General features: G+C 47.2%; 1 protein-coding gene across 1 annotated transcript in view; it reads left to right on the plus strand.

Annotated features, from left to right (window-relative positions):
- LOC116956494 (uncharacterized) overlaps window positions 1-22688 on the plus strand; it is a 116891-nt gene that overhangs the window by 27604 nt on the left and 66599 nt on the right. The window contains exon 2 of the mRNA XM_076052300.1: window positions 22326-22465. Within this exon, the coding sequence (XP_075908415.1) occupies window positions 22326-22465 (140 nt within the window). The remainder of the gene's footprint in view (window positions 1-22325; window positions 22466-22688) is intronic.

Genomic DNA, 22688 nt, shown 5'->3' on the forward strand with positions numbered 1-22688 from the left:
AGACTAGAGTGGGGTAGAGTGTCTAGAGTAGGTAGACTAGAGTCGGGTAGAGGGTCTAGAGAAACTAGACCAGAGAGGGGTAGAGAGTCTAGAGAAGCTAGACTAGAGTGGGATAGAGAGTCTAGAGTAGCTAGACTAGAGTGGGGTAGAGAGTCTAGAGAAGCTAAACTAGCGTGAGGTGGAGAGTCTTTGAGAAACCAGACTAGAGTGGGGTAGAGAGGCTAGAGTAGCTAGACTAGAGTGGGGTAGAGAGTGTAGAGTAACTAGACTAGAGTGGGGTAGAGAGTCTACAGAAGCTAGACTAGAGTGGGGTAGAGAGTCTAGGGTAGCTAGACTAGAGTGGGGTAGAGAGTCTAGAGTAGCTAGACTAGAGTGGGGTAGAGAGTTTAGAGTAGCTAGACTAGAGTGGGGTAGAGTGTCTAGAGAAACTAGACTAGAGTGGGGTAGAGAGTCTAGAGAAGCTAGACTAGAGTTGGATAGAGAGTCTAGAGAAGCTAGACTAGAGTGGGGTAGAGAGTCTAGAGTAGCTAGACTAGAGTTGGATAGAGAGTCTAGAGAAGCTAGACTAGAGTGGGGTAGAGAGTCTAGAGTAGCTAGACTAGAGTGGGGTAGAGAGTCTAGAGTAGCTAGACTAGAGTGGGATAGAGAGTCTAGAGTAACTAGACTAGAGTGAGGTGGAGAGTCTAGAGAAACCAGACTAGATTGGGGTAGAGAGTCTAGAGTAGCTAGACTAAAGTGGGGTAGAGAGTCTAGAGTAGCTAGACTAGAGTGGGGTAGAGTGTCTAGAGAAACTAGACTAGAGTGGGGTAGAGAGTCTAGAGTAACTAGAGTAGAGTGCGGTAGAGAGTCTAGATTAGCTAGACTAGAGTAGGGTAGAGAGTCTAGAGTAGCTAGACTAGAGTGCGGTAGAGAGTCTAGATTAGCTAGACTAGAGTAGGGTAGAGAGTCTAGATTAGCTTGACTAGAGTGGGGTAGAGAGTCTACAGTAGCTAGACTAGAGTGAGGTAGGTGAGTCCAGAGAAACTAGACTAGAGTGGGGTAGAGAGTCTAGAGAAACTAGACTAGAGTGGGGTAGAGTGTCTAGAGTAGGTAGACTAGAGTCGGGTAGAGGGTCTAGAGAAACTAGACCAGACTGGGGTAGAGAGTCTAGAGAAGCTAGACTAGAGTGGGGTAGAGAGTCTAGAGAAGCTAGACTAGAGTGGGGTATAGAATCTAGAGATGCTAGACTAGAGTGGGGTAGAGAGTCTAGAGTAGCTAGACTAGAGTGGGGTAGAGAGTCTAGAGTAACTAGACTAGAGTGAGGTGGAGATTCTAGAGAAACCAGACTAGATTGGGGTAGAGAGTCTAGAGTAGCTAGACTAGAGTGGGGTAGAGAGTCTAGAGTAGCTAGACTAGAGTGGGGTAGAGTGTCTAGAGAAACTAGACTAGAGTGGGTAGAGAGTTTAGAGTAACTAGAGTAGAGTGCGGTAGAGAGTCTAGATTAGCTAGACTAGAGTAGGGTAGAGAGTCTAGAGTAGCTAGACTAGAGTGCGGTAGATAGTCTAGATTAGCTAGACTAGAGTAGGGTAGAGAGTCTAGATTAGCTTGACTAGAGTGGGGTAGAGAGTCTACAGTAGCTAGACTAGAGTGGGGTAGGTCAGTCCAGAGAAACTAGACTAGAGTGGGGTAGAGAGTCTAGAGAAGCTAGACTAGAGTGGGGTAGAGAGTCTAGAGTAGCTAGACTAGAGAGGGGTAGAGAGTCTAGAGTAGCTAGACTAGAGTGGGGTAGAAAGTCTAGCGAAGCTAGACTAGAGTGGGGTAGAGAGTCTAGAGAAGCTAGACTAGAGTGGGGTAGAGAGTCTAGAGAAACTAGACTAGAGTGGGGTAGAGAGTCTAGAGAAGCTAGACTAGAGTGGGGTAGAGAGTCTAGAGTAGTTAGACTAGAGTGGGGTAGAGAGTGTAGAGAAGCTAGACTAGAGTGGGGTAGAGAGTCTAGAGTAGCTTGACTAGAGTAGGGTAGAGAGTCTAGAATCGCTAGACTAGAGTGGGGTAGAGAGTCTAGAGAAGCTAGACGAGAGTGGGGTAGAGATTCTAGAGAAGCTAGACTAGAGTGGGGTAGAGAGTCTAGAGAAGCTAGACTAGAGTGGGGTAGAGTGTCTAGAGTAGGTAGACTAGAGTCGGGTAGAGGGTCTAGAGAAACTAGACCAGAGAGGGGTAGAGAGTCTAGAGAAGCTAGACTAGAGTGGGATAGAGAGTCTAGAGTAGCTAGACTAGAGTGGGGTAGAGAGTCTAGAGAAGCTAAACTAGCGTGAGGTGGAGAGTCTTTGAGAAACCAGACTAGAGTGGGGTAGAGAGGCTAGAGTAGCTAGACTAGAGTGGGGTAGAGAGTGTAGAGTAACTAGACTAGAGTGGGGTAGAGAGTCTAGAGAAGCTAGACTAGAGTGGGATAGAGAGTCTAGGGTAGCTAGACTAGAGTGGGGTAGAGAGTCTAGAGTAGCTAGACTAGAGTGGGGTAGAGAGTTTAGAGTAGCTAGACTAGAGTGGGGTAGAGTGTCTAGAGAAACTAGACTAGAGTGGGGTAGAGAGTCTAGAGAAGCTAGACTAGAGTTGGATAGAGAGTCTAGAGAAGCTAGACTAGAGTGGGGTAGAGAGTCTAGAGTAGCTAGACTAGAATGGGAGAGTCTAGAAAAACTAGACTAGAGTGGGGTAGAGAGTCTAGAGAAGCTAGACTAGCGTGGGGTAGAGAGTCTAGAGTAGCTAGACTAGAGTGGGGTAGAGAGTCTAGAGAAGCTAGACTAGAGTGGGGTAGAGAGTCTAGAGAAGCTAGACTAGAGTGGGGTAGAGAGTCTAGAGTAGCTGGACTAGAGTGGGGTAGAGAGTCTAGAGTAGCTAGACTAGAGTGGGGTAGAGAGTCTAGAGTAACTAGACTAGAGTGAGGTGGAGAGTCTAGAGAAACCAGACTAGATTGGGGTAGAGAGTCTAGAGTAGCTAGACTAGAGTGGGGTAGAGAGTCTAAATAGCTAGACTAGAGTGGGGTAGAGAGTCTAGATTAGCTAGACTAGAGTGGGGTAGAGAGTCTAGAGAAGCTAGACTAGAGTGGGGTAGAGTGTCTAGAGAAACTAGACTAGAGTGGGGTAGAGAGTCTAGAGAAGCTAGACTAGAGTGGGGTAGAGAGTCTAGAGTAGCTGGACTAGAGTGGGGTAGAGAGTCTAGAGTAGCTAGACTAGAGTGGGGTAGAGAGTCTAGAGTAACTAGACTAGAGTGAGGTGGAGAGTCTAGAGAAACCAGACTAGATTGGGGTAGAGAGTCTAGAGTAGCTAGACTAGAGTGGGGTAGAGAGTCTAAATAGCTAGACTAGAGTGGGGTAGAGAGTCTAGATTAGCTAGACTAGAGTGGGGTAGAGAGTCTAGAGAAGCTAGACTAGAGTGGGGTAGAGTGTCTAGAGAAACTAGACTATAGTGGGGTAGAGAGTCTAGAGTAACTAGACTAGAGTGGGGTAGAGAGTCTAGAGTAACTAGAGTAGAGTGCGGTAGAGAGTCTAGATTAGCTAGACTAGAGTAGGGTAGAGAGTCTAGAGTAGCTAGACAAGAGTGCGGTAGAGAGTCTAGATTAGCTAGACTAGAGTAGGGTAGAGAGTCTAGATTAGCTAGACTAGAGTGGGGTAGAGAGTCTACAGTAGCTAGACTAGAGTGGGGCAAGTGAGTCCAGGGAAACTAGACTAGAGTGGGGTAGAGAGTCTAGAGTAGCTAGACTAGAGTGGGGTAGAGAGTCTAGAGTAGCTGGACTAGAGTGGGGTAGAAAGTCTAGCGAAGCTAGACTAGAGTGGGGTAGAAAGTCTAGAGAAGCTAGACTAAAGTGGGGTAGAGAGTCTAGAGAAACTAGACTAGAGTGGGGTAGAGAGTCTAGAGTAGCTAGACTAGTGTGGAGTAGAGAGTCTACAGTAGTTAGACTAGAGTGGGGTAGAGAGTGTAGAGAAGATAGACTAGAGTGGGGTAGAGAGTCTAGAGTAGCTTAACTAGAGTCGGGTAGAGAGTCTGGAATCGCTAGACTAGAGTGGGGTAGAGAGTCCAGAGTAGCTAGACTAGAGTGGGGTAGAGAGTCTAGAGTAACTAGACTAGAGTGGGGTAGAGAGTCTAGAGTAGCTAGACTAGAGTGGGGTAGAGAGTCTAGAGTAACTAGACTAGAGTGGGGTAGAGAGTCTAGAGAAGCTAGACTAGAGTGGGGTAGAGAGTCTAGAGTAACTAGACTAGAGTATGGTAGAGAGTCTAGATTAGCTAGACTAGAGTAGGGTAGAGAGTCTAGAGTAGCTAGACTAGAGTGTGGTAGAGAATCTAGAGTAGCTGGACTAGAGTGGGGTAGAGAGTCTAGATAATCTAGACTAGAGTGGGGTAGAGAGTCTACAGTAGCTAGACTGGAGTGGGGTAGAGAGTATAGAGAGCTAAACTAGAGTGGAGTAGAGAGTCGTGAGAAACTAAACTAGAGTGGGCTAGAGATTCTAGCGCAGCTAGACTAGAGTGGGGTAGAGTCTAGAGAAACTAGACTAGAGTGAGGTAGAGAGTCTAGAGTAACTAGACTAGAGTGGGGTAGCGAGTCAAGAGTAGCTAGACTAGAGTGGGGTAGAGAGTCTAGAGAAGCTAGACTAGAGTGGGGTAGAGAGTCTAGAGTAGCTAGACTAGAGTGGGGTAGAGAGTCTAGAGAAACTAGACTAGAGTGAGGTAGAGAGTCTAGAGTAGCTAGACTAGAGTGGGTAGAGAGTCTAGAGTAGCTAGTCTAGAGTGAGGTAGAGAGTCTAGAGAAGCTAGACTAGAGTGGGGTAGAGAGTCTAGAGAAACTAGACTGGAGTGGGGTAGAGAGTCTAGAGTAGCTGGAGTAGAGTGGGGTAGAGAGTCTAGAGTAACTAGACTAGAGTGGGGTAGGAGGGTTTAGAGTAGCTAGACTAGAGTAGGGTAGAGTCTAGAGAAACTAGACTAGAGTGGGGTAGAGAGTCTAGAGATGCTAGACTAGAGTGGGGTAGAGAGTAAAGAGTAGCTAGACGAGAGTGGGGTAGAGAGTCTAGAGTAGCTAGACTAGAGTGGGGTAGAGAGTCTAGAGAAGCTAGACTAGAGTGTGGTAGAGAGTCTAGAGAAGCTAGACTAGAGTGGGGTAGAGAGTTTAGAGTAGCTAGACTAGAGTAGGGTAGAGTCTAGAGAAACTAGACTAGAGTGGGGTAGAGAGTCAAGAGTAGCTAGACTAGAATGGGGTAGAGAGTCTAGAGAAGCTAGACTAGATTGGCGTAGAGTCTAGAGACGCTAGACTAGATTGGGGTAGAGAGTCTAGAGAAGCTAGACTAGATTGGCGTAGAGTCTAGAGACGCTAGACTAGAGTGGGGTAGAGAGTCTAGAGAGGCTATACTAGAGTGGGGTAGAGAGTCTAGAGAAGCTAGACTAGAGTGGGGTAGAGATTCTAGAGAAGCTAGACTAGAGTGGGGTAGAGAGTCTAGAGAAGCTAGACTAGAGTGGGGTAGAGAGTCTAGAGAACATAGATTAGAGTGGGGTAGAGAGTCTAGAGAAGCTAGACTAGAGTTGGATAGAGAGTCTAGAGAAGCTAGACTAGAGTGGGGTAGAGATTCTAGAGTAGCTAGACTAGAGTGGGGTAGAGAGTCTAGAGTAGCTAGACTAGAGTGTGGTAGAGAATCTAGAGTAGCTGGACTAGAGTGGGGTAGAGAGTCTAGAGAAGCTAGACTAGAGTGGGGTAGAGAGTCTAGATAATCTAGACTAGAGTGAGGTAGAGAGTCTAGAGTAGCTAGACTAGAGTGGGGTAGAGTGTCTAGAGTAGCTAGACTAGAGTGGGGTAGAGAGTCTAGAGAAGCTAGACTAGAGTGGAGTAGAGAGTCTAGAGTAGCTAGACTAGAGTGGTGTAGAGAGCCTAGAGAAACTAGACTAGAGTGAGGTAGAGAGTCTAGAGTGGCTAGACTAGAGTGGGGTAGAGAGTCTAGAGTGGCTAGACTAGAGTGGGGTAGAGAGTCTAGAGTAGCTAGACTAGAGTGGGGTAGAGAGTCTAGATAAACTAGACTAGAGTGGGGTAGAGAGTCTAGAGAATCTAGACTAGAGTGGGGTAGAGAGTCTAGAGAAACTAGACTGGAGTGGGGTAGAGTCTAGAGTAGCTAGACTAGAGTGAAGTAGAGAGTCTAGAGTAGCTAGACTAGAGTGGGGTAGGAGAGTTTATAGTAGCTAGACTAGAGTAAGCTAGAGTCTAGAGAAACTAGACTAGAGTGGGGTAGAGAGTCTAGAGATGCTAGACTAGAGTGGGGTAGAGAGTCTAGATTAGCTAGACTAGTGTGGGGTAGAGAGTCTACAATAGTTAGACTAGAGTGGGGTAGAGAGTCTAGAGAAACTAGACTAGAGTGGGGTAGAGAGTCTAGAGTAGCTAGACTAGAGTAGGGTAGAGAGTCTAGAATCGCTAGACTAGAGTGGGGTAGGTGAGTCTAGAGTAGCTCGACTAGAGTGGGATAGAGAGTCTTGAGAAGCTAGACTAGAGTGGGGTAGAGAGTCTAGAGAAGCTAGACTAGTGTGGGGTAGAGTGTCTAGAGTAGGTAGACTAGAGTGGGGTAGAGTCTAGAGAAGCTAGACTAGAGTGGAGAAGAGAGTCTAGAGAAACAAGACTAGAGTCGGGTAGAGAGTCTAGAGAAATTAAACTAGAGTGGGGTAGAGTCTAGAGTAGCTAGACTAGAGTGGGGTAGAGAGTCTAGAGTAGCTAGACTAGAGTGGGGTAGGAGAGTTTAGAGTAGCTAGACTAGAGTAAGGTAGAGTCTAGAGAAACTAGACTAGAGTGGGGTAGAGAGTTTAGAGATGCTAGACTAGAGTGGGGTAGAGAGTCTAGAGTAGCTAGACTAGAGTGGGGTAGAGAGTCTAGAGAAGCTAGACTAGAGTGGGGTAGAGAGTCTAGAGAAGCTAGACTAGAGTGGGGTAGAGAGTCTAGAGAAGCTAGACTAGAATGGGGTAGAGAGTCTAGAGTAGCTAGACTAGAGTGTGGTAGAGAGTCTAGAGAAGCTAGACTAGAGTGGGGTAGAGAGTCTAGAGTAGCTAGACTAGTGTGGGGTAGAGAGTCTACAGTAGTTAGACTAGAGTGGGGTAGAGAGTCTAGAGAAATTAGACTAGAGTGGGGTAGAGAGTCTAGAGTAGCTAGACTAGAGTAGGGTAGAGAGTCTAGAATCGCTAGAATAGAGTGGGGTAGGTGAGTCTAGAGTAGCTCGACTAGAGTGGGATAGAGAGTCTTGAGAAGCTAGACTAGAGTGGGGTAGAGAGTCTAGAGAAGCTAGACTAGTGTGGGGTAGAGTGTCTAGAGTAGGTAGACTAGAGTGGGGTAGAGTCTAGAGAAGCTAGACTAGAGTGGAGAAGAGAGTCTAGAGAAACAAGACTAGAGTCGGGTAGAGAGTCTAGAGAAATTAAACTAGAGTGGGGTAGAGAGTCTAGAGTAGATAGACTAGAGTTGGGTAGAGAGTCTAGAGTAGCTAGACTAGAGTGGGATTGAGAGTCTTGAGAAGCTAGACTAGAGTGGGGTAGGTGAGTCTAGAGTAGCTAGACTGGAGTGGGGTAGAGAGTATAGAGTAGCTAGACTAGAGTGGAGTAGAGAGCCTTGAGAAGCTAGACTAGACTGGGGTAGAGATTCTAGAGTAGCTAGACTAGAGTGGGGTAGAGTGTCTAGAGTACCTAGACTAGAGTTGGGTACAGAATCTAGAGAAGCTAGACTATAGTGGGGTAGAGAGTCTAGAGTAGCTAGACTAGAGTGGGGTAGAGAGCCTAGAGAAACTAGACTAGAGTGAGGTAGAGTCTAGAGTAGCTAGACTAGAGTGGGGTAGAGAGTCTAGAGTAGCTAGACTAGAGTGGGGTAGAGAGTCTAGATAAACTAGACTAGAGTGGGGTAGAGAGTCTAGAGAATCTAGACTATAGTTGGGTAGAGAGTCTAGAGAAACTAGACTGGAGTGGGGTAGAGTCTAGAGTAGCTAGACTAGAGTGGGGTAGAGAGTCTAGAGTAGCTAGACTAGAGTGGGGTAGGAGAGTTTAGAGTAGCTAGACTAGAGTAAGTTAGAGTCTAGAGAAACTAGACTAGAGTGGGGTAGAGAGTCTAGAGATGCTAGACTAGAGTGGGGTAGAGAGTCTAGAGTAGCTAGACTAAAGTGGGGTAGAGAGTCTAGAGAAGCTAGACTAGAGTGGGGTAGAGAATCTAGAGAAGCTAGACTAGAGTGGGGTAGAGAGTCTAGAGTAGCTAGACTAGAGTGGGGTAGAAAGTCTAGCAAAGCTAGACTAGAGTAGGGAAGAGAGTCTAGAGAAGCTAGACTAGAGTGGGGTAGAGGGTCTAGAGAAACTAGACTAGAGTGGGGTAGAGAGTCTAGAGAAGCTGGACTAGAGTGGAGAAGAGAGTCTAGAGTAGCTTGACTAGAGTAGGGTAGAGAGTCTAGAATCGCTAGACTAGAGTGGGGTAGAGAGTCTCGAGAAGCTAGACTAGAGTGGGGTAGAGAGTCTAGAGAAGCTAGACTAGAGTGGGGTAGAGTGTCTAGAGTAGGTAGACTAGAGTCGGGTAGAGGGTCTAGAGAAACTAGACTAGAGTGGGGTGGAGAGTCTAGAGTAGCTAGACTATAGTGGGGTAGAGAGTCTAGAGTAGCTAGACTAGAGTGGGGTAGAGAGTCTAGAGAAGCTAAACTAGAGTGAGGTGGAGAGTCTAGAGAAACCAGACTAGAGTGGGGTAGAGAGTCTAGAGTAGCTAGACTAGAGTGGGGTAGAGAGTGTAGAGTAACTAGACTAGAGTGGGGTAGAGAGTCTAGAGTAGCTAGACTAGAGTGGAGTAGAGAGTCTAGAGTAGCTAGACTAGAGTGGGGTAGAGAGTCTAGAGTACCTAGACTAGAGTGGCCTAGAGAGTTTAGAGTAGCTAGACTAGAGTGGGGTAGAGTGTCTAGAGAAACTAGACTAGAGTGGGGTAGAGAATCTAGAGATGCTAGACTAGAGTGGGGTAGAGAGTCTAGAGTAGCTAGACTAGAGTGGGGTAGAAAGTCTAGAGAAGCTAGACTAGAGTGGGGTAGAGAGTCTAGAGAAGCTAGACTAGAGTGGGGTAGAGACTAGAGAAGCTAGACTAGAGTGGGGTAGAGAGTCTAGAGAAGCTAGACTAGAGTGGGGTAGAGATTCTAGAGAAGCTAGACTAGAGTGGGGTAGAGAGTCTAGAGATGCTAGACTAGAGTGGGGTAGAGAGTCTAGAGAAGCTAGACTAGAGTGTGGTAGAGAGTCAAGAGTAGCTAGACTAGAATGGGGTAGAGAGTCTAGAGAAGCTAGACTAGAGTGGGGTAGAGACTCTAGAGAAGCTAGACTAGAGTGGGGTAGAGAGTCTAGAGAAGCTAGACTAGAGTGGGGTAGAGAGTCTAGAGATGCTAGACTAGAGTGGGGTAGAGAGTCTAGAGAAGCTAGACTATAGTGGGGTAGAGAGTCTAGAGAAGCTAGACTAGATTGGCGTAGAGAGTCTAGAGACGCTAGACTAGAGTGGGGTAGAGAGTCTAGAGAAGCTATACTAGAGTGGGGTAGAGAGTCTAGAGAAGCTAGACTAGAGTGGGGTAGAGATTCTAGAGAAGCTAGACTAGAGTGGGGTAGAGAGTCTAGAGAACATAGATTAGAGTGGGGTAGAGAGTCTAGAGAAGCTAGACTAGAGTTGGATAGAGAGTCTAGAGAAGCTAGACTAGAGTGGGGTAGAGAGTCTAGAGTAGCTAGACTAGAGTGGGGTAGAGAGTCTAGAGTAGCTAGACTAGAGTAGGGTAGAGAGTCTAGAGTAGCTAGACTAGAGTGTGGTAGAGAATCTAGAGTAGCTAGACTAGAGTGGGGTAGAGAGTCTAGAGAAGCTAGACTAGAGTGGGGTAGAGAGTCTAGATAATCTAGACTAGAGTGAGGTAGAGAGTCTAGAGTAGCTAGACTAGAGTGGGGTAGAGTGTCTAGAGTAGCTAGACTAGAGTGGGGTAGAGAGTCTAGAGAAGCTAGACTAGAGTGGAGTAGAGAGTCTAGAGTAGCTAGACTAGAGTGGTGTAGAGAGCCTAGAGAAACTAGACTAGAGTGAGGTAGAGAGTCTAGAGTGGCTAGACTAGAGTGGGGTAGAGAGTCTAGAGTAGCTAGACTAGAGTGGGGTAGAGAGTCTAGATAAACTAGACTAGAGTGTGGTAGAGAGTCTAGAGAATCTAGACTAGAGTGGGGTAGAGAGTCTAGAGAAACTAGACTGGAGTGGGGTAGAGTCTAGAGTAACTAGACTAGAGTGGGGTAGAGAGTCTAGAGTAGCTAGACTAGAGTGGGGTAGGAGAGTTTAGAGTAGCTAGACTAGAGTAAGGTAGAGTCTAGAGAAACTAGACTAGAGTGGGGTAGAGAGTCTAGAGATGCTAGACTAGAGTGGGGTAGAGAGTCTAGAGTAGCTAGACTAGAGTGGGGAAGAGAGTCTAGAGAAGCTAGACTAGAGTGGGGTAGAGAGTCTAGAGAAGCTAGACTAGAGTGGGGTAGAGAGTCTAGAGAAGCTAGACTAGAGTGGGGTAGAGAGTCTAGAGTAGCTAGACTAGAGTGGGGTAGAGAGTCTAGAGAAGCTAGACTAGAGTGGGGTAGAGAGTCTAGAGTAGCTAGACTAGTGTGGGGTAGAGAGTCTACAGTAGTTAGACTAGAGTGGGGTAGAGAGTCTAGAGAAACTAGACTAGAGTGGGGTAGAGAGTCTAGAGTAGCTAGACTAGAGTAGGGTAGAGAGTCTAGAATCGCTAGACTAGAGTGGGGTAGGTGAGTCTAGAGTAGCTCGACTAGAGTGGGATAGAGAGTCTTGAGAAGCTAGACTAGAGTGGGGTAGAGAGTCTAGAGAAGCTAGACTAGTGTGGGGTAGAGTGTCTAGAGTAGGTAGACTAGAGTGGGGTAGAGTCTAGAGAAGCTAGACTAGAGTGGAGAAGAGAGTCTAGAGAAACAAGACTAGAGTCGGGTAGAGAGTCTAGAGAAATTAAACTAGAGTGGGGTAGAGAGTCTAGAGTAGATAGACTAGAGTTGGGTAGAGAGTCTAGAGTAGCTAGACTAGAGTGGGATTGTAAGTCTTGAGAAGCTAGACTAGAGTGGGGTAGGTGAGTCTAGAGTAGCTAGACTGGAGTGGGGTAGAGAGTATAGAGTAGCTAGACTAGAGTGGAGTAGAGAGCCTTGAGAAGCTAGACTAGAGTGGGGTAGAGAGTCTAGAGTAGCTCGACTAGAGTGGGGTAGAGTGTCTAGAGTACCTAGACTAAAGTTGGGTACAGAATCTAGAGAAGCTAGACTATAGTGGGGTAGAGAGTCTAGAGTAGCTAGACTAGAGTGGGGTAGAGAGCCTAGAGAAACTAGACTAGAGTGAGGTAGAGTCTAGAGTAGCTAGAATAGAGTGGGGTAGAGAGTCTAGAGTAGCTAGACTAGAGTGGGGTAGAGAGTCTAGATAAACTAGACTAGAGTGGGGTAGAGAGTCTAGAGAATCTAGACTAGAGTGGGGTAGAGAGTCTAGAGAAACTAGACTGGAGTGGGGTAGAGTCTAGAGTAGCTAGACTAGAGTGGGGTAGAGAGTCTAGAGTAGCTAGACTAGAGTGGGGTAGGAGAGTTTAGAGTAGCTAGACCAGAGTAAGGTAGAGTCTAGAGAAACTAGACTAGAGTGGGGTAGAGAGTCTAGAGATGCTAGACTAGAGTGGGGTAGAGAGTCTAGAGTAGCTAGACTAAAGTGGGGTAGAGAGTCTAGAGAAGCTAGACTAGAGTGGGGTAGAGAATCTAGAGAAGCTAGACTAGAGTGGGGTAGAGAGTCTAGAGTAGCTAGACTAGAGTGGGGTAGAAAGTCTAGCAAAGCTAGACTAGAGTAGGGAAGAGAGTCTAGAGAAGCTAGACTAGAGTGGGGTAGAGGGTCTAGAGAAACTAGACTAGAGTGGGGTAGAGAGTCTAGAGAAGCTGGACTAGAGTGGAGAAGAGAGTCTAGAGTAGCTTGACTAGAGTAGGGTAGAGAGTCTAGAATCGCTAGACTAGAGTGGGGTAGAGAGTCTCGAGAAGCTAGACTAGAGTGGGGTAGAGAGTCTAGAGAAGCTAGACTAGAGTGGGGTAGAGTGTCTAGAGTAGGTAGACTAGAGTCGGGTAGAGGGTCTAGAGAAACTAGACTAGAGTGGGGTAGAGAGTCTAGAGTAGCTAGACTATAGTGGGGTAGAGAGTCTAGAGTAGCTAGACTAGAGTGGGGTAGAGAGTCTAGAGAAGCTAAACTAGAGTGAGGTGGAGAGTCTAGAGAAACCAGACTAGAGTGGGGTAGAGAGTCTAGAGTAGCTAGACTAGAGTGGGGTAGAGAGTGTAGAGTAACTAGACTAGAGTGGAGTAGAGAGTCTAGAGAAGCTAGACTAGAGTGGAGTAGAGAGTCTAGAGTAGCTAGACTAGAGTGGGGTAGAGAGTCTAGAGTACCTAGACTAGAGTGGCGTAGAGAGTTTAGAGTAGCTAGACTAGAGTGGGGTAGAGTGTCTAGAGAAACTAGACTAGAGTGGGGTAGAGAATCTAGAGATGCTAGACTAGAGTGGGGTAGAGAGTCTAGAGTAGCTAGACTAGAGTGGGGTAGAAAGTCTAGAGAAGCTAGACTAGAGTGGGGTAGAGAGTCTAGAGAAGCTAGACTAGAGTGGGGTAGAGACTAGAGAAGCTAGACTAGAGTGGGGTAGAGAGTCTAGAGAAGCTAGACTAGAGTGGGGTAGAGATTCTAGAGAAGCTAGACTAGAGTGGGGTAGAGAGTCTAGAGAAGCTAGACTAGAGTGGGGTAGAGAGTCTAGAGAAGCTAGACTAGAGTGGGGTAGAGAGTCAAGAGTAGCTAGACTAGAATGGGGTAGAGAGTCTAGAGAAGCTAAACTAGAGTGAGGTGGAGAGTCTAGAGAAACCAGACTAGAGTGGGGTAGAGAGTCTAGAGTAGCTAGACTAGAGTGGGGTAGAGAGTGTAGAGTAACTAGACTAGAGTGGGGTAGAGAGTCTAGAGAAGCTAGACTAGAGTGGAGTAGAGAGTCTAGAGTAGCTAGACCACAGTGGGGTAGAGAGTCTAGAGTACCTAGACTAGAGTGGCGTAGAGAGTTTAGAGTAGCTAGACTAGAGTGGGGTAGAGAGTCTAGAGAAGCTAGACTAGAGTGAGGTAGAGAGTCTAGAGTAGCTAGACTAGAGTGGGGTAGAGTGTCTAGAGTAGCTAGACTAGAGTGGGGTAGAGAGTCTAGAGAAGCTAGACTAGAGTGGAGTAGAGAGTCTAGAGTAGCTAGACTAGAGTGGTGTAGAGAGCCTAGAGAAACTAGACTAGAGTGAGGTAGAGAGTCTAGAGTGGCTAGACTAGAGTGGGGTAGAGAGTCTAGAGTAGCTAGACTAGAGTGGGGTAGAGAGTCTAGAGTAGCTAGACTAGAGTGGGGTAGAGAGTCTAGATAAACTAGACTAGAGTGGGGTAGAGAGTCTAGAGAATCTAGACTAGAGTGGGGTAGAGAGTCTAGAGAAACTAGACTGGAGTGGGGTAGAGTCTAGAGTAGCGAGACTAGAGTGGGGTAGAGAGTCTAGAGTAGCTAGACTAGAGTGGGGTAGGAGAGTTTAGAGTAGCTAGACTAGAGTAAGGTAGAGTCTAGAGAAACTAGACTAGAGTGGGGTAGAGAGTTTAGAGATGCTAGACTAGAGTGGGGTAGAGAGTCTAGAGTAGCTAGACTAGAGTGGGGTAGAGAGTCTAGAGAAGCTAGACTAGAGTGGGGTAGAGAGTCTAGAGAAGCTAGACTTGAGTGGGGTAGAGAGTCTAGAGAAGCTAGACTAGAGTGGGGTAGAGAGTCTAGAGTAGCTAGACTAGAGTGGGGTAGAGAGTCTAGAGAAGCTAGACTAGAGTGGGGTAGAGAGTCTAGAGTAGCTAGACTAGTGTGGGGTAGAGAGTCTACAGTAGTTAGACTAGAGTGGGGTAGAGAGTCTAGAGAAACTAGACTAGAGTGGGGTAGAGAGTCTAGAGTAGCTAGACTAGAGTAGGGTAGAGAGTCTAGAATCGCTAGACTAGAGTGGGGTAGGTGAGTCTAGAGTAGCTCGACTAGAGTGGGATAGAGAGTCTTGAGAAGCTAGACTAGAGTGGGGTAGAGAGTCTAGAGAAGCTAGACTAGTGTGGGGTAGAGTGTCTAGAGTAGGTAGACTAGAGTGGGGTAGAGTCTAGAGAAGCTAGACTAGAGTGGAGAAGAGAGTCTAGAGAAACAAGACTAGAGTCGGATAGAGTCTAGAGAAATTAAACTAGAGTGGGGTAGAGAGTCTAGAGTAGATAGACTAGAGTTGGGTAGAGAGTCTAGAGTAGCTAGACTAGAGTGGGATTGTAAGTCTTGAGAAGCTAGACTAGAGTGGGGTAGGTGAGTCTAGAGTAGCTAGACTGGAGTGGGGTAGAGAGTATAGAGTAGCTAGACTAGAGTGGAGTAGAGAGCCTTGAGAAGCTAGACTAGAGTGGGGTAGAGATTCTAGAGTAGCTAGACTAGAGTGGGGTAGAGTGTCTAGAGTACCTAGACTAGAGTTGGGTACAGAATCTAGAGAAGCTAGACTATAGTGGGGTAGAGAGTCTAGAGTAGCTAGACTAGAGTGGGGTAGAGAGCCTAGAGAAACTAGACTAGAGTGAGGTAGAGTCTAGAGTAGCTAGACTAGAGTGGGGTAGAGAGTCTAGAGTAGCTAGACTAGAGTGGGGTAGAGAGTCTAGATAAACTAGACTAGAGTGGGGTAGAGAGTCTAGAGAATCTAGACTAGAGTGGGGTAGAGAGTCTAGAGAAACTAGACTGGAGTGGGGTAGAGTCTAGAGTAGCTAGACTAGAGTGGGGTAGAGAGTCTAGAGTAGCTAGACTAGAGTGGGGTAGGAGAGTTTAGAGTAGCTAGACTAGAGTAAGGTAGAGTCTAGAGAAACTAGACTAGAGTGGGGTAGAGAGTCTAGAGATGCTAGACTAGAGTGGGGTAGAGAGTCTAGAGTAGCTAGACTAAAGTGGGGTAGAGAGTCTAGAGAAGCTAGACTAGAGTGGGGTAGAGAATCTAGAGAAGCTAGACTAGAGTGGGGTAGAGAGTCTAGAGTAGCTAGACTAGAGTGGGGTAGAAAGTCTAGCAAAGCTAGACTAGAGTAGGGAAGAGAGTCTAGAGAAGCTAGACTAGAGTGGGGTAGAGGGTCTAGAGAAACTAGACTAGAGTGGGGTAGAGAGTCTAGAGAAGCTGGACTAGAGTGGAGAAGAGAGTCTAGAGTAGCTTGACTAGAGTAGGGTAGAGAGTCTAGAATCGCTAGACTAGAGTGGGGTAGAGAGTCTCGAGAAGCTAGACTAGAGTGGGGTAGAGAGTCTAGAGAAGCTAGACTAGAGTGGGGTAGAGTGTCTAGAGTAGGTAGACTAGAGTCGGGTAGAGGGTCTAGAGAAACTAGACTAGAGTGGGGTAGAGAGTCTAGAGTAGCTAGATTATAGTGGGGTAGAGAGTCTAGAGTAGCTAGACTAGAGTGGGGTAGAGAGTCTAGAGAAGCTAAACTAGAGTGAGGTGGAGAGTCTAGAGAAACCAGACTAGAGTGGGGTAGAGAGTCTAGAGTAGCTAGACTAGAGTGGGGTAGAGAGTGTAGAGTAACTAGACTAGAGTGGGGTAGAGAGTCTAGAGAAGCTAGACTAGAGTGGAGTAGAGAGTCTAGAGTAGCTAGACTAGAGTGGGGTAGAGAGTCTAGAGAAACTAGACTGGAGTGGGGTAGAGTCTAGAGTAGCTAGACTAGAGTGGGGTAGAGAGTCTAGAGTAGCTAGACTAGAGTGGGGTAGGAGAGTCTAGAGAAGCTAGACTAGAGTAAGGTAGAGTCTAGAGAAGCTAGACTAGAGTGGGGTAGAGAGTCTAGAGAAGCTAGACTAGAGTGGGGTAGAGAGTCTAGAGAAGCTAGACTAGAGTGGGGTAGAGAGTCTAGAGTAGCTAGACTAGTGTGGGGTAGAGAGTCTACAGTAGTTAGACTAGAGTGGGGTAGAGAGTCTAGAGAAACTAGACTAGATTGGGGTAGAGAGTCTAGAGTAGCTAGACTAGAGTAGGGTAGAGAGTCTAGAATCGCTAGACTAGAGTGGGGTAGGTGAGTCTAGAGTAGCTCGACTAGAGTGGGATAGAGAGTCTTGAGAAGCTACACTAGAGTGGGGTAGAGAGTCTAGAGAAGCTAGACTAGTGTGGGGTAGAGTGTCTAGAGTAGGTAGACTAGAGTGGGGTAGAGTCTAGAGAAGCTAGACTAGAGTGGAGAAGAGAGTCTAGAGAAACAAGACTAGAGTCGGGTAGAGAGTCTAGAGAAATTAAACTAGAGTGGGGTAGAGAGTCTAGAGTAGATAGACTAGAGTTGGGTAGAGAGTCTAGAGTAGCTAGACTAGAGTGGGATTGAGAGTCTTGAGAAGCTAGACTAGAGTGGGGTAGGTGAGTCTAGAGTAGCTAGACTGGAGTGGGGTAGAGAGTATAGAGTAGCTAGACTAGAGTGGAGTAGAGAGCCTTGAGAAGCTAGACTAGAGTGGGGTAGAGATTCTAGAGTAGCTAGACTAGAATGGGGTAGAGTGTCTAGAGTACCTAGACTAGAGTTGGGTACAGAATCTAGAGAAGCTAGACTATAGTGGGGTAGAGAGTCTAGAGTAGCTAGACTAGAGTGGGGTAGAGAGCCTAGAGAAACTAGACTAGAGTGAGGTAGAGTCTAGAGTAGCTAGACTAGAGTGGGGTAGAGAGTCTAGAGTAGCTAGACTAGAGTGGGGTAGAGAGTCTAGATAAACTAGACTAGAGTGGGGTAGAGAGTCTAGAGAATCTAGACTAGAGTGGGGTAGAGAGTCTAGAGAAACTAGACTGGAGTGGGGTAGAGTCTAGAGTAGCTAGACTAGAGTGGGGTAGAGAGTCTAGAGTAGCTAGACTAGAGTGGGGTAGGAGAGTTTAGAGTAGCTAGACTAGACTAAGGTAGAGTCTAGAGAAACTAGACTAGAGTGGGGTAGAGAGTCTAGAGATGCTAGATTAGAGTGGGGTAGAGAGTCTAGAGTAGCTAGACTAGAGTGGGGTAGAGAGTCTAGAGTAGCTAGACTAGAGTGGGGTAGAAAGTCTAGCAAAGCTAGACTAGAGTAGGGAACAGAGTCTAGAGAAGCTAGACTAGAGTGGGGTAGAGGGTCTAGAGAAACTAGACTAGAGTGGGGTAGAGAGTCTAGAGAAGCTGGACTAGAGTGGAGAATAGAGTCTAGAGTAGCTTGACTAGAGTAGGGTAGAGAGTCTAGAATCGCTAGACTAGAGTGGGGTAGAGAGTCTCGAGAAGCTAGACTAGAGTGGGGTAGAGAGTCTAGAGAAGCTAGACTAGAGTGGGGTAGAGTGTCTAGAGTAGGTAGACTAGAGTCGGGTAGAGGGTCTAGAGAAACTAGACTAGAGTGGGGTAGAGAGTCTAGAGTAGCTAGACTATAGTGGGGTAGAGAGTCTAGAGTAGCTAGACTAGAGTGGGGTAGAGAGTCTAGAGAAGCTAAATTAGAGTGAGGTGGAGAGTCTAGAGAAACCAGACTAGAGTGGGGTAGAGAGTCTAGAGTAGCTAGACTAGAGTGGGGTAGAGAGTGTAGAGTAACTAGACTAGAGTGGGGTAGAGAGTCTAGAGAAGCTAGACTAGAGTGGAGTAGAGAGTCTAGAGTAGCTAGACTAGAGTGGGGTAGAGAGTCTAGAGTACCTAGACTAGAGTGGCGTAGAGAGTTTAGAGTAGCTAGACTAGAGTGGGGTAGAGTGTCTAGAGAAACTAGACCAGAGTGGGGTAGAGAATCTAGAGATGCTAGACTAGAGTGGGGTAGGAGAGTTTAGAGTAGCTAGACTAGACTAAGGTAGAGTCTAGAGAAACTAGACTAGAGTGGGGTAGAGAGTCTAGAGATGCTAGACTAGAGTGGGGTAGAGAGTCTAGAGTAGCTAGACTAAAGTGGGTTAGAGAGTCTAGAGAAGCTAGACTAGAGTGGGGTAGAGAATCTAGAGAAGCTAGACTAGAGTGGGGTAGAGAGTCTAGAGTAGCTCGACTAGAGTGGGGTAGAAAGTCTAGCAAAGCTAGACTAGAGTAGGGAAGAGAGTCTAGAGAAGCTAGACTAGAGTGGGGTAGAGGGTCTAGAGAAACTAGACTAGAGTGGGGTAGAGAGTCTAGAGAAGCTGGACTAGAGTGGAGAAGAGAGTCTAGAGTAGCTTGACTAGAGTAGGGTAGAGAGTCTAGAATCGCTAGACTAGAGTGGGGTAGAGAGTCTCGAGAAGCTAGACTAGAGTGGGGTAGATAGTCTAGAGAAGCTAGACTAGAGTGGGGTAGAGTGTCTAGAGTAGGTAGACTAGAGTCGGGTAGAGGGTCTAGAGAAACTAGACTAGAGTGGGGTAGAGAGTCTAGAGTAGCTAGACTATAGTGGGGTAGAGAGTCTAGAGTAGCTAGACTAGAGTGGGGTAGAGAGTCTAGAGAAGCTAAACTAGAGTGAGGTGGAGAGTCTAGAGTAGCTAGACTAGAGTGGGGTAGAGAGTGTAGAGTAACTAGACTAGAGTGGGGTAGAGAGTCTAGAGTACCTAGACTAGAGTGGCGTAGAGAGTTTAGAGTAGCTAGACTAGAGTGGGGTAGAGTGTCTAGAGTAGCTAGACTATAGTGGGGTAGAGAGTCTAGAGTAGCTAGACTAGAGTGGGGTAGAGAGTCTAGAGAAGCTAAACTAGAGTGAGGTGGAGAGTCTAGAGAAACCAGACTAGAGTGGGGTAGAGAGTCTAGAGTAGCTAGACTAGAGTGGGGTAGAGAGTGTAGAGTAACTAGACTAGAGTGGGGTAGAGAGTCTAGAGAAGCTAGACTAGAGTGGAGTAGAGAGTCTAGAGTAGCTAGACTAGAGTGGGGTAGAGAGTCTAGAGTACCTAGACTAGAGTGGCGTAGAGAGTTTAGAGTAGCTAGACTAGAGTGGGGTAGAGTGTCTAGAGAAACTAGACTAGAGTGGGGTAGAGAATCTAGAGATGCTAGACTAGAGTGGGGTAGGAGAGTTTAGAGTAGCTAGACTAGACTAAGGTAGAGTCTAGAGAAACTAGACTAGAGTGGGGTAGAGAGTCTAGAGATGCTAGACTAGAGTGGGGTAGAGAGTCTAGAGTAGCTAGACTAAAGTGGGGTAGAGAGTCTAGAGAAGCTAGACTAGAGTGGGGTAGAGAATCTAGAGAAGCTAGACCAGAGTGGGGTAGAGAGTCTAGAGTAGCTAGACTAGAGTGGGGTAGAAAGTCTAGCAAAGCTAGACTAGAGTAGGGAAGAGAGTCTAGAGAAGCTAGACTAGAGTGGGGTAGAGGGTCTAGAGAAACTAGACTAGAGTGGGGTAGAGAGTCTAGAGAAGCTGGACTAGAGTGGAGAAGAGAGTCTAGAGTAGCTTGACTAGAGTAGGGTAGAGAGTCTAGAATCGCTAGACTAGAGTGGGGTAGAGAGTCTCGAGAAGCTAGACTAGAGTGGGGTAGAGAGTCTAGAGAAGCTAGACTAGAGTGGGGTAGAGTGTCTAGAGTAGGTAGACTAGAGTCGGGTAGAGGGTCTAGAGAAACTAGACTAGAGTGGGGTAGAGAGTCTAGAGTAGCTAGACTATAGTGGGGTAGAGAGTCTAGAGTAGCTAGACTAGAGTGGGGTAGAGAGTCTAGAGAAGCTAAACTAGAGTGAGGTGGAGAGTCTAGAGAAACCAGACTAGAGTGGGGTAGAGAGTCTAGAGTAGCTAGACTAGAGTGGGGTAGAGAGTGTAGAGTAACTAGACTAGAGTGGGGTAGAGAGTCTAGAGAAGCTAGACTAGAGTGGAGTAGAGAGTCTAGAGTAGCTAGACTAGAGTGGGGTAGAGAGTCTAGAGTACCTAGACTAGAGTGGCGTAGAGAGTTTAGAGTAGCTAGACTAGAGTGGGGTAGAGTGTCTAGAGAAACTAGACTAGAGTGGGGTAGAGAATCTAGAGATGCTAGACTAGAATGGGGTAGAGAGTCTAGAGTAGCTAGACTAGAGTGGGGTAGAAAGTCTAGCAAAGCTAGACTAGAGTAGGGAAGAGAGTCTAGAGAAGCTAGACTAGAGTGGGGTAGAGGGTCTAGAGAAACTAGACTAGAGTGGGGTAGAGAGTCTAGAGAAGCTGGACTAGAGTGGGGTAGAGATTCTAGAGAAGCTAGACTAGAGTGGGGTAGAGAGTCTAGAGAAGCTAGACTAGAGTGGGGTAGAGACTCTAGAGAAGCTAGACTAGAGTGGGGTAGAGAGTCTAGAGAAGCTAGACTAGAGTGGGGTAGAGAGTCTAGAGATGCTAGACTAGAGTGGGGTAGAGAGTCTAGAGAAGCTAGACTATAGTGGGGTAGAGAGTCTAGAGAAGCTAGACTAGATTGGCGTAGAGAGTCTAGAGACGCTAGACTAGAGTGGGGTAGAGAGTCTAGAGAAGCTATACTAGAGTGGGGTAGAGAGTCTAGAGAAGCTAGACTAGAGTGGGGTAGAGATTCTAGAGAAGCTAGACTAGAGTGGGGTAGAGAGTCTAGAGAACATAGATTAGAGTGGGGTAGAGAGTCTAGAGAAGCTAGACTAGAGTTGGATAGAGAGTCTAGAGAAGCTAGACTAGAGTGGGGTAGAGAGTCTAGAGTAGCTAGACTAGAGTGGGGTAGAGAGTCTAGAGTAGCTAGACTAGAGTAGGGTAGAGAGTCTAGAGTAGCTAGACTAGAGTGTGGTAGAGAATCTAGAGTAGCTGGACTAGAGTGGGGTAGAGAGTCTAGAGAAGCTAGACTAGAGTGGGGTAGAGAGTCTAGAGAAACTAGACTAGACTGGGGTAGAGATTCTAGAGTAGCGAGACTAGAGTGGTGTAGAGAGTCTAGACAAACTAGACTAGAGTGGGGTAGAGAGTCAAGAGTAGCTAGACTAGAGTGGGGTAGAGAGTCTAGAGAAGCTAGACTAGAGTGGGGTAGAGAGTCTAGAGAAGCTAGACTAGAGTGGGGTAGAGAGTCAAGAGTAGCTAGACTAAAATGGGGTAGAGAGTCTAGAGAAGCTAAACTAGAGTGGGGTAGAGACTCTAGAGAAGCTAGACTAGAGTGGGGTAGAGAGTCTAGAGAAGCTAGACTAGAGTGGGGTAGAGAGTCTAGAGATGCTAGACTAGAGTGGGGTAGAGAGTCTAGAGAAGCTAGACTATAGTGGGGTAGAGAGTCTAGAGAAGCTAGACTAGATTGGCGTAGAGAGTCTAGAGACGCTAGACTAGAGTGGGGTAGAGAGTCTAGAGAAGCTATACTAGAGTGGGGTAGAGAGTCTAGAGAAGCTAGACTAGAGTGGGGTAGAGATTCTAGAGAAGCTAGACTAGAGTGGGGTAGAGAGTCTAGAGAACATAGATTAGAGTGGGGTAGAGAGTCTAGAGAAGCTAGACTAGAGTTGGATAGAGAGTCTAGAGTAGCTAGACTAGAGTGGGGTAGAGAGTCTAGAGAAACTAGACTAGAGTGGGGTAGGTGAGTCTAGAGTAGCTAGACTAGAGTAGGGTAGAGAGTCTAGAGTAGCTAGCCTAGAGTGGTGTAGAGAGTCTAGAGAAACTAGCCTAGAGTGGTGTAGAGAGTCTAGAGAAGCTAGACTAGAGTGGGGTAGAGAGTCTAGAGAAACTAGACTAGAGTGGGGTAGAGAGTCTAGAGTAGCTAGACTAGAGTGGGGTAGAGAGTCTAGAGAAGCTAGACTAGAGTGGGGTAGAGAGTCTTGAGAAACTAGACTAGAGTGGGGTAGAGAGTCTAGAGTCGCTAGACTAGAGTGGGGTAGAGAGTCTAGAGAAGCTAGACTAGAGTGGGGTAGAGAGTCTTGAGAAACTAGACTAGAGTGGGGTAGAGAGTCTAGAGTCGCTAGACTAGAGTGGGGTAGAGAGTCTATTGCATAGTCAAACGATGGCCTCATTTTAGCTATCGAACAAAGATGGTCGCTGCATCGCCTCTGCGGCCGTCAGCGGCCGTCTAGAACGCTCTTCCGTCCGATATTTGGAAGCCCATTGTAGCTATGCACTTCTAGATTGACAAACTAACTTCTTGAAAACTGCTTTTTGTGTGTTTAGTTTGTTGACTCCCCCCCTCCACATCAGCAAGTTTTGAAAACTGCCCCTCAACCCGCTGACCACTTCAGAATCAGAATCTTTACTTCGACAGCAGGAGGAATCCGATGAGCTATGAAGCTGTTCTTTTTTAATCACAGATGTCCAATATGGGCGGGTCAGCAAGTTACACAAGCAAACAAACCGCACACACAAACATGATCGGAGTGCAAAATAGGAAAAAAAATGCGCAAAAATATCAATAATAAATACACTACAACGTCGAACTATCGATACCGCACGCGCGATGAAATAACGTTGCAAGTCGTGTTAACCCTTGACCCCCGTGACCCCACCCCCCTTCCACGTGACGACCCCCGCCGGGCAGACGTGGCGGTGCTGGGCTCGACGGTGCCGCCCTCCTCGTCCTCCCTCCTCGTCACCGTCCTCTCCTGCTCGGGCCTCGTCGTGTTCCTCGTCCTCGTGCTCGCCTGCTCCTGCTGCCACCGCTCGGGAGTGCGCTTCAAGGTGGGGGCGCCGTCGTCGGGGTCACGCCGGGGGAGGAGGGGGGGTCACGCCGGGGGTCATGTCAGGGGTCACGTTGGGGTCATGCCGGGTCACGTCAGGGGTCACGCAGGGGTCACGCCGTGGTCACGACGGGGTCACAGGGATGAGGGGTAAAATGTCGAAGTCATGGGAGAGAGGGGGGGTCAACGGTCTATGTCGTCATCAGCCATGGTCAGTCCGCTGC

The sequence above is a fragment of the Petromyzon marinus genome, chromosome 3 (genome assembly GCF_048934315.1).
Source record: "Petromyzon marinus isolate PM22_M1 ecotype Great Lakes invasive population chromosome 3, UKy_Petmar_22M1.pri1.0, whole genome shotgun sequence".
Classification (NCBI taxonomy): Eukaryota; Metazoa; Chordata; class Hyperoartia; order Petromyzontiformes; family Petromyzontidae; genus Petromyzon; species Petromyzon marinus.